General features: G+C 46.2%; 1 protein-coding gene across 1 annotated transcript in view; it reads right to left on the bottom strand.

Moving 5' to 3' along the window:
- Positions 1–13,890, bottom strand: part of LOC104464649 (DIS3-like exonuclease 2) — a gene marked incomplete at its 5' end in the record, with an annotated part of 64,743 nt that extends 50,853 nt beyond the window's left edge. The window contains one exon of the mRNA XM_010077421.1: positions 13,657–13,890. Coding sequence (XP_010075723.1) covers positions 13,657–13,890 — 234 coding nt within the window. The remainder of the gene's footprint in view (positions 1–13,656) is intronic.
- Between the last annotated feature and the right edge of the window lie 1,199 nt (positions 13,891–15,089).

Below are 15,089 nucleotides of genomic sequence, written 5' to 3' on the forward strand. Positions count from 1 at the left end.
GAAGAGTAATGAAATCTAAAAGGGAGCCAAATGATGCTTTCCTCTGCTAGACGCCAGCGCTGGCAGCGCTCGCTGCTGGCACGGCCGGCGGTGGGTGAAAGGAGACTCTTTTGTGGTATGCCATTAGCTACTTCCAAGGCCTCAGTTCATGTTTACCACAGCCACTGTGTTACTTCACTTGGTATTTTTTTCCAGTCCTGTTGATCGTACTGCAGAACTGACCGAGTCCTTTTGGAAGCTTTGCTCACAGAAAGCAGAAACAAATTGCTTTTTTTTGAAATGACTATTATTTTTTTTTTTCCCCCCCTAAACCAAACCTCACACTGCTTTCCATAAACCCAACCTAAGGCTGAAATCCCCACTTAAAGCTGAAGAGCAAAGGTCCCTGCTGGGCTTTGCCCACTCGGGTTGTCACCCAGCCGTGCCACTCTCCGCCAGCGCGGTGGCGATGCCACCAGCCATGGGACAGCCGAGTGACACTGCCCGGATTGCACCAGAGGGCATCTCGCACCCCGGCATTTCTCCGCACCATGCAACACTGCAGCTATGTCAAATCAAACCCTGTCACAACAGCAGGTTGTCTGGTCAACTAATGAGAAGAAACACTCGATGACATTAAAGATAATCTCCTGTGAGTCACTTTGCATGACTGCCTCGCTGTAATCAGGTGAGCCCTCCACACTGGTGAACTCAGCTGAGCTCCTCGCAAGGTTTCCGCAGGCCTTCAGTATTTCAGATTCCAGGCAATGACTGAGTAGGGACACATGAGGGACAGGCCCAAGGGCAAACTTCTTCCACACCCTTTGTGTCTGCATGGCTGAAAGTCATGGAGACAACCCCAGGAGGAACTTGCTCTGGCTGCACAGCTAAAAGGCTCAGTGACAAAGCAACAACAAACATGGTGCAGGACCGCTGCCAGCGGAGCTCCTGCTATTGCCAGAAAAAGGAAAGGATCATCTCCTCAAGCCCTTTCCAGCTTTACATTTCCAGGATGCCATAACTGCGGCTCCAGCCTTGACACAGCACATCCCAGGCGCCGCGCTGTCACGGCTGACATTCAGCAAGCTGTGAAATGCCTGCCCCCTCGTCACAAAAAGTCACCTTGGACCCTCCTAAGAGATCTCATGGACTCGCACAGGATCTGCCAAGACTGAAGATTGAGCCAGTTTCTAACGAAACGAAGTAGACTGGGCAGCTGTACCCTAGTTCTAAAAACATTTGGGGCAGCAGCTCCATGAAGGAGGGTAAGATTTTTTTATTTTAGACAAACAAAAAAACCCCCTCCCCAAACATAACTTTTTCAAAATGAAAATTAATGAGAGCTGGGAGAAATGGCTGTGGTGGCACCCATTTCTTGGGTGTTTAAGCTCTTTTCATCAAGTCTTCCTCCCTGGAGCTGTATTTGTACATACCCACCACTATGCTCCCACCATTACAAAGGCTACTTGTAGGAAAATCACGGATCCTCAGTGCTAGAGTTCTGAAGCGAACTACAGACCTTCCAAATAACAAGAGCTAGGATGAACCAGGCCTGCAATGTACCAAGCCAAAGCTCTGCAAGAAACTCACCAACCCAAAAAAGTCAGTTGTAGAAGCTGCCTGCCTTTCAACAATTTTCTGGAAGGGCTGAAGCCCAGATGATGTTACCTTGCCCAGCTGCTAGGGGGTTAGGACAAGTCCTCTCTTTCCTGCAGTGCTCAGCTGCAGACGGCAGCTACGAACTCAAATGGAAGAATGTCAAGTTCATCCTAAGGAGCAGCCACTTTCTCCCTACAAAGCGGGTGCACAAGGGCAGGTTTAACACACCTCCACCTGTGGGATTCCTTCATCCCAAGAAGCATTTATATCATTTTGTTGGTCCTGGCATATGGAGACCGACTTGCTTCTGTGCTGGGCCTGACCTATGGAAACTCCATTTAGATGCCATATGTCTATCTGGCCTCTCTCATTATTCTATTTATTGCCTGCTTTAGACTTTACCTTAAAACTCCCGGGACACTGAGCAATAGCATTCCTCCAGCATGGAGAATATCAGAGCTCAGGTGAGAAGAGGACTGAACGAACCCAAGGACAAGATCACCCCGTGAGTGGGATGTCCATCCCACAGGGCTTTATACTGGTTTTAACTCTTTTAAGGAAAGAGTCGTGGCTGCTGCCTCAGCTGGTTGCAAGAGAAACATGTTCATGGTCTTTAAACTGATTTCAAGGAATCTGTACAAATGCTTCTTGAGAGTTTGAAGAGATGACCACACGGCATAGAGAGAAACATGTTCATGGTCTTCAAACCGATTTCAAGGAATCTGTACAAATGCTTCTCGAGAGTTTGAAGAGATGACCACACGGCATAGGGCTTTTGAGTCTGGTCCTTTGTTTAAGGGCTATTTGACAGCAGCACCCCTTGGTACCACGTTATGGAGCCATCAACACACCCACCTCTCACTCCTGCCTAAACATGAGAAACCAATAACTCCCCAGCTCATTTAACCCCTTATGTGTTGCTCACTGGCTTATTTTAAAAAAAACAACTAAAAAGCAAGGCAATGAGAGCCCAGTATTAAAGACTATCAACCATCACTTTCAGTAATGTTTGAAAATAATAAAAAACAGAGAGCCGAAGTGAAAATTCAAAACCTCAAAGTAATTTCAACCATACATACATGAGAAGGGAAAAGTTTATACATGATGCAACAGAAAAAATGACTCACTTTCTGAAATGCCAAAGCCTGTTTTAGTTCCTACTGTCTTCTATACCTGCTAAACACATCACTGACAGAGAAATCATTTAATAAATTGATTTTTTTTTAAAAATCCAATTTTAGCTATTTAAGCATTTTATTTCCTAGTATTGTGGGTCAAGTTCTACTCTGAACATGCTAATCAGAAGCAAAGCACTAGCTCAATCAATGAGGTTTCTTCTCAGAAAATAAAGTTTTGAGATTAAAACAGAGACCTTGAAATTGAGGTGACACTGCAGCCTTAAAGCTAATGCAAAACCTCCTGGTGATTCATGGGACTGAGAATTTCTCGGTCAGAGGGCTGATCCCAGCATTGCCATGAGACATCCAACAAGCCACAGGTCTGCAGCCCCCCAAGGTAAGTAGGATCAGAGGGATCGAACCCATGATGCAGCCAGGCTACTTCAATTGCCAAGGAAGGCACAAATTAAATTTTTTCGTATTCAGGATAGATTTAAAAAAACAAAACAAAACAAAAAACCACAACAACAACAACAACAAAACTCCAACAGTAATGGCTTAGTTAGTTTGTATTTACGTAACAGAAACAAGTTTTTCAAGTCCAGTTAGAGGAATTGCCCACAAAAATCCCTTCCTAGTGATTTTGCATGGCTGGTTTCTTCCAGATGTCTGAAGAGTCTCAAACCGCTCTAGTCCAACAAACTCTTGAGGCTACTTTCTCACTGCCTCTTGCTGAGTTTTCAAGTGACCACCAATTTAATGGTAGCCCATCACTGATGGGCAATGGACTGTCGCCAGCTTGGTTGGTAGCTAATTAGCAAAAAACTCAATATATCTGCTGCCAGCCTCGATCCAAACTGGAGAGCGCATTCCCTTCAGAGGGCAAAGTTTAAAGCCACTGTCAGGTTTTAAGGTGTTGATGATGCAGCAACTTGTGAATACATATTTTTGGGGACAAATGGGTATTTGTGTCTCAAGATGGGAGCAGGAAGCAACAGGGAATCACAGTGTCTCCCACAACCGACCGCTGTGCTGCACAAAGGAGGAGCACATTCAAGCAGGAGGCCTTTCTCAAATCTCAAGTATGGACAAATCTCAGAAACCAAGTGCAATGTGGACCAGCAACCTTATCTGAGATGTCACGCTTCACACTCCCATTTCACGCAATTATGCGTTCAGGGGAAATCTACATTCTGAATTACGCTCATGTGCTTGAACAACTTCCTTGTGAAGATGCAAAGAAGGGCAAGATAAATGATCTAGACTATTACAGACAGATTCAAAGCCACTTGCTTTCAAAACAAAACCAAGAGCTTGCTCAACAAAATGTACTCCCAATGAATCAATGCAAACTTTAGCAGGGCATATCATTTCAGAAGTTGTGCACTTGGACTTGGAATGTTTAAAGATAAACCTGAAAGCGGACTTCAGCAGGCGCTGGCTTCCTCAGATGGGGTAAGACCAGCTCTGTCCTTGGCTCAGCTGCTGGGATCTTGGCTAAGACTCTTGTAGCCTCATTTCAGAGGGCTGTGGAAACCACAGGTGCTCTCTGAGCTTCTTTGTATTTCAGCATCCGTATGCTATGGATGAGAAAAGATAAAACGTCCCAGGACTCAGAAGGAATGATCATGCCCAGAGACACCTGATAAAATGAGCTTTGGTCATGGAAAGCAAGAATCTCTTTCCCCTGCTCTCACTTTGGAATTGAAACGAGAAATCACAGAACTGCAATGTCCGAATCTTTAATCTCCTTCCAAATGTTGTCTTTTGTCATTATACAATTAGCCTTTCTTCCATTTACCGGTAGGTGAAACAGAACCGGCTCTGACAAAGGGCTGCTACATCTTCACCCATGGCAGACCGATCACATGTGAAGTTGCATCACTCAGCACCCAGTGACTCCATCTGAAGAGAATGATGGATTAGCCATGCAGTCAGCTATAATTAATACCTGAAAGAGAACCTTTTCAAGTTTCTGTTCAAATACATGATAAACGGAATCTGAAACAACAAGAGACTTTCTGATGACGTCTGTTCATCAACAGGGAAGAAAAATATCAACTGGAGGGCAAGACTCTCGGAGCAAGGATTGTTTCCTCAGCAGAAAATGTAAAAAAAGAATTTCCTCCCAGCACTCACCTCACACGCAACTCTACACAAACACATGTTTTCCTGGGTTTTATCTCTCTTGCTATCAGAGACACTGAAGAACCAGTTTGTTTCTTCTTCACTGAGAAACAGTTTTTCCATCCTGAACCTCTTTCAATATAACCAGCAGAAGTCAGTACTTCTCTCCCCACCAACTTCAAAAATACCAGCAAGCGGCTTGCTCGGCTGGATCAAGCACTGAATTCTCTGCTCACCTTTATCAGCTCCATGTCTGGGACACACTCCATCACACTAAGCCACCCCCTGCCACAGATGCCCTCTCTTTTCCCTAGAGATGCTATTCAGCACTGTCTGAGGTCCCTACAAGCAAGTGATCCCAGGCTGCCTAACACACAGGCATGGGCAAGATCCGTCCGTGTCCGGCTAGTCCAGGAGAGCAAGAGGTGGTGTTGTGGTTCTGAACTTGGCTGGGAGCTGCCGCTCGCTCACCCTTCCCCCTCCCGGAGATGTGGAAGAGAATGAAATCGGTAAAGGGAAAAGAGACTCGTGGGTTGAGATAAAAGCAATTTAAATGACAATAAAATTGAAAATAATAATGATAATAATGGTTATAAGAGTAATATATACCAATACACAAATGAGTGATACACAGTGAAACTGCTCACCACCTACTGACCAAGGCTCAGCCTGTTCCTGGCTAATGATCCCAGAGCAGGGAGAGTCCTGAAACCACAACCCCGGAAAAGACAGGAGCATGAGCGTCCAAGAGACCGAGAGCTGACCAAGAGAGGGAGACGACCCTGGGGGAGAGGGAAACAATCCAGAGAGACAGAGCAAGAGAGAACTTCTGGACAGAGCCTCACCTATATACTGGGCATGATGTGCATGATATGGAACAGACCATTGGCCAGTTTGGGTCTCAATCCTAAACCTGAGATCAAATCCCAGGCTAGTAACTGGGGCTGTGCTCCCGACCAGCTTCTCCTGCCCCTGCAGACACGGGCACAGCAGAGAAGCAGAAAAGTCTTTGACTGTCCTGGCAGCAACTATAACCATCAGGATGTTATCAACCTTCTCAGCACAAACCCAAACACAGCCTCGCACTAGGTACTGTGAAGAAAGTTAACTCTGTCCCAGCCAAAACCAGGACAGGCATCTACTGTGCACATGGATTTGGAGCACTTGCAAACACCTTCGGCTCAACTTGCAGGTCAGCAAGTGATGACTGCCAGCTCATCCCCTCCTACAATGGCTGACCACCAGCTGGATTCAATCCGCAGAGAACCCAAGCAATTTGGAAGGTGTGACGAAGTACTGCCCACTGCAGCTCTGTCCTGCGCGAGCAAGAGAGACTCCATGGAATGGCAGCACACTGGCTTGGTCCTGGTGCATGTAGGCAAAGCCTGAGAACTGGGAGGACTGGGGAGGGAGACCATTCGTGAACCACGGCGATTGCTTCTCTTGGCCACAGTTCAGCCCCTCGTGCTGAGGTGGCTTGTTTCTCTGCTCTGCACTGTGAGAAGAACCTGCTGGGGAACTGGGACAAAAAAAACCCTGACCCTAACTGGGCCAGCAATAAACAGCAGAAAGAAAAAAACACCAATTCTTATTCAACAGTTGTCAGTAATAAACAAGAGAGGAAGAGAATGGTCAGTGCTGGCCTAGGGCACTGGATTTGGCCTGGGAATCGGGAAAAGGTTTGTCCTGCCAGCTCTGCCACCAACTCACCATGTGAGCTCCAGCAACTGCTTCACCTCTTCATGCCGTTCCCATCGCCTGGAAGATGGAGCCATCCTCCCCTCTGCGACTTGCCCTGAGGCTGGCAGACGGAAGAAGCTATTGCTGTGACAGCCAGCATCTCAAAATGAAAGCATCAGACCCCTTTTTCTGGAAGTTTCTGAGCTTGCAGGTCTATGTTAGATTTAACAAAACTTAAGGGTTAAGCTGTGTTTGTTCAGAAGAAAAACACTTGCACATGACCAGAGAACTTGAGTATCTGAGCTAGTAGCTGGAATACTTACGCTGGGAAGAATAAAGTCATAACCCACTCTTGCATTACTGATGGTAAATTAATGCCAGAGCACCGCTGTGTGGGGAGCTCCTTCCCGGCTGTGTCTGCCTAGACATCTGGCTGCGGTGGCTCCCAGCACGACACTCTACAGCCCAGCCCTGTGCTCCAGCGTCCGACTCCCCCTCCCGCCAGAGCCAGCTCGACCACTTCACCACCTGCTCCTGCTGGGACACAGCTGCTCCGCTCTAAAAGAGCGATCAGCGAACAGTGGGACTTGTGCAAGGACATCAATCCTACTCACACCCCTGGGAGGACTTCATTAAAATCCCAGGGCAAAAGATTAGATGCTAGGAGCTTCCACTCGACATCCTAATTTAATAAGAATATTTTAAAACCTACTGGCAATGAAAACATCTCCATACCAGCAGAAAGACGCTCAGCCAACACAGACCCCTCCATAACATGACCCTGCAATGCTTCCTTCCTGCGCACATCCTCGGTGCGTGCGCAAATTGCCCGACCTGAGCTGTTAGCTGTTCCTGACGACAACGATGACATTTCATATTCCCCTGTGGTACTGTAGGAAAGATATTTTGAAAATTGTTCCTACTTTGCTAAGGCACCTTTGCAAATGCATTTCCATTGCTCCTGCGGGGAAGAGCCGTATCCCCCAGCAGAAAGCTGTGGCCCTAGATGCTCATTTTGACGTATGAACTGGGCCCATGCAAAAAGACATAAAATCCCCGAAGGAAATTAATCTCCAAATACATCCAACATCCCCCCAGCTGCCTTATGTATCACACAGTCTAAGCAACTGTCCATAACGATTGTAGAGCACCTGCTGTCCCCATTCTGGGTATCAGTGATGTCTCTTCAACCAGACATCAAAGAGAAGGAGCAGACAATGGTGGAATTGTGATAGGAAGTGAATAGTGAAAGCTCCTTGTCAGTCAGCATTTCTATTTATCTTACAGCACCATACATACAGCCCACCCCGCCTCTGCTGTCGCATTCATGCGCTGTTGCTGTAACAGCCTCTTTTGGGAGATTTCAGCATTTTAGAAATGGGCCTTTTGGGTTTTCTCTGGGACCAAAGCAAGTGCCTGGGTACACACCTGAACTTACCCTGAGGGGACCAAATCCGAGATGAATTTGGTACCAATGTCATATCCTAGGTGATGAGTACCAGGACCTTCTCTTTGAGACTGATCAAAACCCCAACAAAGCAACGCTCCCTGGAGGGATGCAGCTGAGAGTCAGGGGTTGGGGCAAAGCCATTTACTCCTCCCCAGAAAGGACCATGCACTGAGAGCACGCAGGGGAAGCACACACAGCATCCAGGACTAGAAAACCCAAGCATCACATCAGGGAAGACTCAAGCCAGGATGGCCTTCCTGCCCAAAAAGCATTTAAAGACATAAATTCAGACCATGCTATTGGGGAAAACACAGGCACGCCCAATATTACAGCCCTTTGCTGCCCCATCTAAACAGTTCTTCCAGCCCAAAGTGCCTTTCATTCCTATACTGATATATTGTATTTTGCACACAATGACTGTTTAACCAGGGTAGAAATATTTATTACTTCCACGTAGCAAGAAGAAAAGACCTGAATGCTTACTATACAGATATAAGGCAGGAAACATGACAAAACAATTTCCCATAATTATTTCCAGCAGCCATTCATATTGGAAAATTTTAATGGTGATAGTAATTAATCTGTGGCTCTTGAGATTTCAAACTAAATGGCATTAGCAGGAATAACTGTCTAAAAATACATGTTTCTGCCCTATCCCATTAGCCACAACTAAATATGAAATTTCCCAACATACAATGTCACATCCTGCACGTACAGCGTCCTTCTTCCTCCTCGCTTTCCATGTGGGAATGGCTTGAGTCAACTTCTCCAAGCCATTTGCATCAAGCAGGCAGAGTCAGTTCTGAGAGCTTCAAAATCTATACAGAGCTGGTAAATATATCCACTACGCCATACACCTGGGTGTTCTGGAGCTGGCATTCTGCACGCATTCTGATATTTGGGGGTTTTGTACTGGTTTCCCTATGTTCCCTGCAGCAGAAATATTCTGTTATTTCAGAAGTCCCACCAACCTGAATTAAACAAAGCTCTTCTCAAAGATCCCTTATTTCCTTATTCCCAGCAGCCACAGGACAGGACCATTGGTAAGGTCTCAAGCACGGTGCAGAGGTTGAACTACACAATCTTCACCATCTTTAAGCTCATTCAAAACAACAGAGATCCAGAGGGAAAAGCAACCCTTGCTCAGATGACAAGACAGCAGCACAGCGCGCAGGCTGGGAGCAAGCGGAAGCGCATCCATCCCACTAACAGTTCAACCCTTACATTTGGGTAACATCCTCATCTTTGCTGTTTTTATCCTTTTTTCTTCCCTTTTGGCACACACCTGCAAAGCTGAATGTCTACTGTGCAGAAAACAAGGACAGAAGCTATTCTAGGTCCTTTCCAACCCAAACCATTCTATGATTAAGTGGTCAAAGGCAAATGCACTTTGGGTTGTTTTCACAATGAACTTTGGTCAATGCCAATGTTTTGAGCACCCAGGTGTAAGCTCGCTGGCAAAGGCAGAGTCACCCGCACAACAAAAGGCACTGCTCAGCTCTCAGCGAGTTGTCATAGAGACAGATCAGCATCCTGGGGTATTCTCATTTGAAATATGCACAGAAATCCTTTTTAACCTGTCTTCTTGTAGACATCTGTCCTCGTGATTCATTTACACGCTGTCGAGGCCAAAAAGAGAACCATTTATCAGCAGGTCTCCTCTAGGCAGGCTGGAGCTAAGGAGCTTTTCTGCAAACTTGATGGTTTTTGTTGAAAGCAAGTTTCTATCTGATTCTCTGGCTACCATTTCTAAAAGCTGTGGTTTGGGGAAGTGATCCAGCTTCAAAGTAACCTGGCCAGGAAAGAAAAAAAAAAAAAAAAAAAAAGCAAGCTGTGGGTTGTGCTCACTTTGGTTTTTAAACCAGGTCAGATCCCTGCTCCAATTCCCAGTGCGGGTGCACCAAGAGCCGTGAGGACAGCACAGGGGTGGCACTGCATGGTCCTGGGCAGGAAGGAGGCAGGGGGAGCAGGGGAAGACAATATTGTAAATATCTGAATGTTTTTTCTCAAAGCCACAGTACAAGGCACTTCTTGCCTTACATCTAAAAGCTGCAGCTCCAAATGAGAAGGAAAAGAAATACATTAATCTCTCTCCATGTGGACAAAGTTTCATAAGCTCCTTAGCTGCTGAAGGTGCAAAGACTTTAAACCTCTAAAACTCAATGCTCAGCTGCCTTCTGGAGCCAGGAAGCTGGCAGGCAGCACAGGAAACCATATTCTAGGGAAAAAGCCCAAGAAGGGGCCTGTGGGGACAGCAAGATTCCACGCAGTGACAGATGTGTGGCTCTGGCTGCAAAGAAGGTCCTCAGACCCAAGGTCCAACGCAGCAGGATTCCCCTGCAGACTTCTGCCGAGTGTGAAAGGAACTGGGGGGAAGAGTGGCAGGTATGTCGAGCGCTATGGCCAGGACCAAACTGAGGCAGGAATTCAAAATTTCACAGCCCCAAAGAGACACATATAGAGTGATACGGAATCCATAAATCCTAAGCTTTCAGGACTATGTGATACCTCGGTACTTTGTCTCAAGGTCTTCTGTGTGACCCAGATATGTAATTCCCAAGTTGTTAAAAAAAATATTCTACATCCATTGAGCTATAGCGATTCTTGCTTCTAAAATGACTGCTAAAAGATAAAACCACGGGCAAGCAGATGCTGCTCTTGCACTATGTCACAAAAACTCAGCAGCAAGGTTCAAACAGGAAACATTCCCCCCGGCACAGCACGGCCAGCCTGACGCTGCTGCGTCTTCCTGGAGCCATCCCATCTCAGGTGTGAGGGTTTCCACCGCCAACCAGGATTTCTGCTGTTATAAGGATACCACCATGAATGGCTTCAGCAGAGAGATGTTCTTAGTTTCGGGGAATAAGTCTGAAATTATACATATACTGTGGGGGAGATCAATATCATTCCAAAGGGGAAACTGAGGCAGGCAAGGAGACCACCAGCCCAAGACCACCATGGCCAGTGGCAAAGCAGGTTGGGAGATTCTTCCCCCAAAGATTTTCTCAATATCAACAGGAAGCACCAGAGCATGTCACACTGAAAAATGGCAGGGTGGGAGTAAGCAAAGAAAGTCATCACTGTTCCATCAGGAGTGACGGAGGTAGAGTCTCTCAAACATAACTCAATGTATAGGAAGAGAGCTCACATCCCCTGGAAAAAAAAGCAGAGCCCAGCCACCCCCTCCCTTAAGACTCTGGGATGATCATTTCCTTTACTCCCATATTTATTTGGAATCTGATAATTCATTGCCCATAGTTTCCTGCTGGAGTTTCTCTTCCATTGTTCAGGCTTTACATTACTCAACAGGAAATCAGTGAGAGGTCCAGCGATTAGAAAGGTGTGTTTCACCCTCAGACCCACCCTTGCTTGTTTGCCTGGGGCTGGAAGTCAGACCCAGCGCACAACTGTGTCCACGGGAACTCGGGGAAGTGGGAGAGCAGAGGCAGAGGGACTCATCTCCTTCTGCTAAAAGCTGCAGATCGCTTTGTCGGGCCGTACGCCGCTGGCCAGGTCCCCACACCCAACCCTCACATACAGTTTGTACTCAGGCTGTACAGTAACCGCTTTCTCCATGTGCTGGGGAGGGTGTCATTTATCAAAATACAACTATCGAAGCAGCACTTGAAAAGAGTAAGTATGAGGAAAGCATCCCTCGAACTAAAATGCACTTCCTTCTCCAAGACCATTACTTTGGCTCTGACACTCTTGCCCAGGGGACAGAGATGCTGTGCAGCAGAAAGTGCCACTTGTGAGATATAATTCAGTTTATCATGTTGGCCAGGAACCTGGCTGGGCAGGAATCAGCCCCTCTGGTGCCTTTAGCAGTGGCTTTAACCCCGATCTCCCAAATGATGCTCCAATATGTTCTCTTTAACAGCTCCTCTGTAACAGCGTAGAGCAAAGCCAAACATGGCTAATCTTCCCTGGGGTACCACTGGGACAGGATGCTTCCCCGGCCAAATCCTCCCATTGCAAATGTCACAGTGGTTTTAAAACAGACTTTCCCTGAGGTTAGTCTGATAACAGGTACCCAAGTCAGGAACATACGGTGACCACTCAGCACTACCCTGTAAGTGTGGCTTGTGGAACGCAGCCGGTGACCTTTCTGGGCCACAGCTCCCCGTCACTGGGGACTGTTGTTCCAATCCAGACATCTCCAAGGCTTCCCAATTAGTTCGTCAACCCAAAGTGCAAAGGCTGGGGTTTTTTATGTTTCTCTAGTATTCAGAGTGCTTGGGAACAAAAGCCCAGCAATCACCCATTGTATGATAAACAGAGGGAAGCCTCTGTTCCAAAAGAGGTTTAAGCAAACTCTGCATGACTTCAAAGTGGGAGTCTGATTTCCAAAAAATATTTGAATATAATTTTAAGAATGACTGTTTCCTTTGAGCAAGGAGGGACCTTGAGCAAATGCCCTTGCTCCAGGCTCACTCACATGTGCCTAACCAGTCCTCCAAGTCCTCCTACAACCGATGTAGGCAAGATAGCCTTAGACACCTCAATGCCTACACCAGAAAGTTTATCCTAAAGTATAACCCCAATCTCCTCTACTGAAATGTATCATACAGATGTCTTATTGTCATCTTAGACATGGGGAAAAGCACACTGCCTCCTCTTCACAGCAGCTTTGCCAGACCAAGCCATGTGCTCTGTCAAGGGAGGTTGCAGATTACAGACACTCTTTGCTCTTGTTGCTCTGCAATGATTTATCTAAAATTAGACTTTCCGGCAACTGGAGACAACACTACAACACCGAGTAAAATGGAAGGGTTACAACACACCTCTTACATACAGTAGTCCTGTTTACATATTTCGGTACGCTAGCTTCTTTCTCAGCAATATCCTTACGCTGACTCATGCTCATTTTGCAAAATGAAACAATAGAGCTTCCTTATATTAAGAGATTATTTTGTCTCCTACTCAGGAAGGCCATTGGGTTCTATAAATTACTGGAACCTCCTATCCACAAAAACTGTCATAGTCTAAAATATCTGGATCTACTCATAAAACAGAAATGACACGTACCACAACTGATACAAGATTATTTAAATCGCCCCAGACAGAAAACCTCCTCGCTAGCATTTCTTTCTCCGAAACACACTGAACACTCATACGTATTAGCTTAAATAACATTTAGTCATTTTCCCTGCCCAGAAAACTGCTATGAAAGCTGCGGAAAATGTGAGTATTGCAAGCACAGAAATAAATGTGGAGGATGAGCCTTTCGCAGTGAAATGTGCACTAAGGATATCTGAACTGCTTGATAATGAATGACACCGCCATGATTTGTTTCACTGCGTAAGTTACTTACCCACTCCACCAGGGTTTTAGGATTTTGAAAAATGTTGAAAGATAGCTCACTCACTAAAAAAACAGGAACTTTTTTCTTTTGATCCTACTTAGTGCTTTTGGTAGATAATTTGATGCCAGGAACTTTTTTCTTTTGATCCTACTTTACTTAGTGCTTTTGGTAGATAATTTGATGCCACTTTTAAGAAGACATTGGCACACAAACTTGCCTTTCTATTCTGGTCTGACTTTCCCCTTTGAGTTTTCAGACTGATCAGGAAATCCATAGGGAGTAAACCTGCTCTGACTTTCCCCTTTGAGTTTTTAGACTGATCAGGAAATCCATAGGGAGTAAAACATGAAATTGGTCCACGGGAGCGGGAGCCCATTGCAGGGGCTGGGCTTACTCACCTGGTCTAAGCGCAGAGCGCCGTCGATGAAGCGCTGCTTGCGGAGATGCTGAGCGATTCGATGCAAGTTCAGCACAGCTTGCTGGATCTCGGCTATTGAATGTTGAGGGGAGACAGGGGGAAGCTCTTCAGGTGAGAACACCTTCCCAGGGCTTTCAATCATACTCTGTGCGTGGTCGTAGCTTAGCTTCACGCAGGAGCAGATGACCGTCCGCCCAAACCATTCGTCAAGGATCTGCAAAATTGGAAAGAGTAAACAGATTTGAGGACTTACTCTTGCAGTGCACAAAATCTCGGGAAGCTGTACAAACACTGGAAGGAATGACACCAGACTTCATCACTGACTGTGACCTTCCAGTGAAGATCTTCTCATACTGAGGCCTCCAGAACACCTTTTGCCCACGGAGATTCTCTAGTGTCTAATAATGTGTATATGCACAATAAAGTCTTTCTATCACATCGGAACTGCTTGGACCTCTCTACCCGATTTCCCTCTTTCATAGCGCTCATAAGAGCTACAGCCCAGCTGGGAGCTGAAACCAGTCAGTTGACTCAAAGGTTACTGGGTGCAGGGGTGGCCACAGGCAGACATACCTGTGCAAAGAAGGATCTCGTCCCTAAACCACAGCAGATTGCATTCCATCCCCTTGATTAATAAGTGGCCAGCAGAGCACCAAGGGCTGGCTCTAAAATACTGCGTTTTCAGGAGTGCTGCAGGACCCCAGTGTCTGACCAGCACTTGTGGAAGTGCCTGAGTAGGACTTTGGTGGGTCTGGAGGAATGACGGTTAGTCACTGACCTCTTGTTTCTCTGTTCTTTCCTATGGTCCTAGGCCCCAACTCAACCCAGGAACCTTGGTGGGCTTCCAAACTACGTTAGAATCTAGAGGAAAATAATCTATAAATTGCCTATAAAATTATTTTATTTTAAAGCAGAAGCCACTCCCACTTTAAACTCTGTAACAGAATACCAGTGTAGAAGTAACAATTCAGAATTATTTCTTAAAGCAGAAAGGAAAATCTATTTTCAACTGAGACTTATAAGAGAGACCAATAGCTCACCAAGCCAGTGAGAAAGCGCAGAGGGACAAAGAGCAGAAGGCTCTTCAGAAAAGTCAAGAGCATTGGCATGAGGGCAGTCTGTGATAAACCATTCAAAGCACAAGTGAACTGAGAACTGTAATTCTGCCTTAGCTACAAGTGCCACCTTACCCCTTCACCAGCACAACAGGACAAGGTAAATTCCTTGCGACGGTGGCCGGGGTGAACAGTCAGCTCTACAACAGACTCATCATGGATGTTGCTTTGGAAAGCAAGCCTTCTTCTTAACAGGAGAGGATTGATCTCCAAGATACCTCTGCTGCCTCCCTCCCTCATGCCCTACAGAGCACACATGCTGTATAACTCAGCAGCTCAGAGCTCATTGCTTTGGAAA

Source organism: Pterocles gutturalis, unplaced genomic scaffold, assembly GCF_000699245.1.
Source record: "Pterocles gutturalis isolate BGI_N339 unplaced genomic scaffold, ASM69924v1 scaffold806, whole genome shotgun sequence".
Classification (NCBI taxonomy): domain Eukaryota; kingdom Metazoa; phylum Chordata; class Aves; order Pterocliformes; family Pteroclidae; genus Pterocles; species Pterocles gutturalis.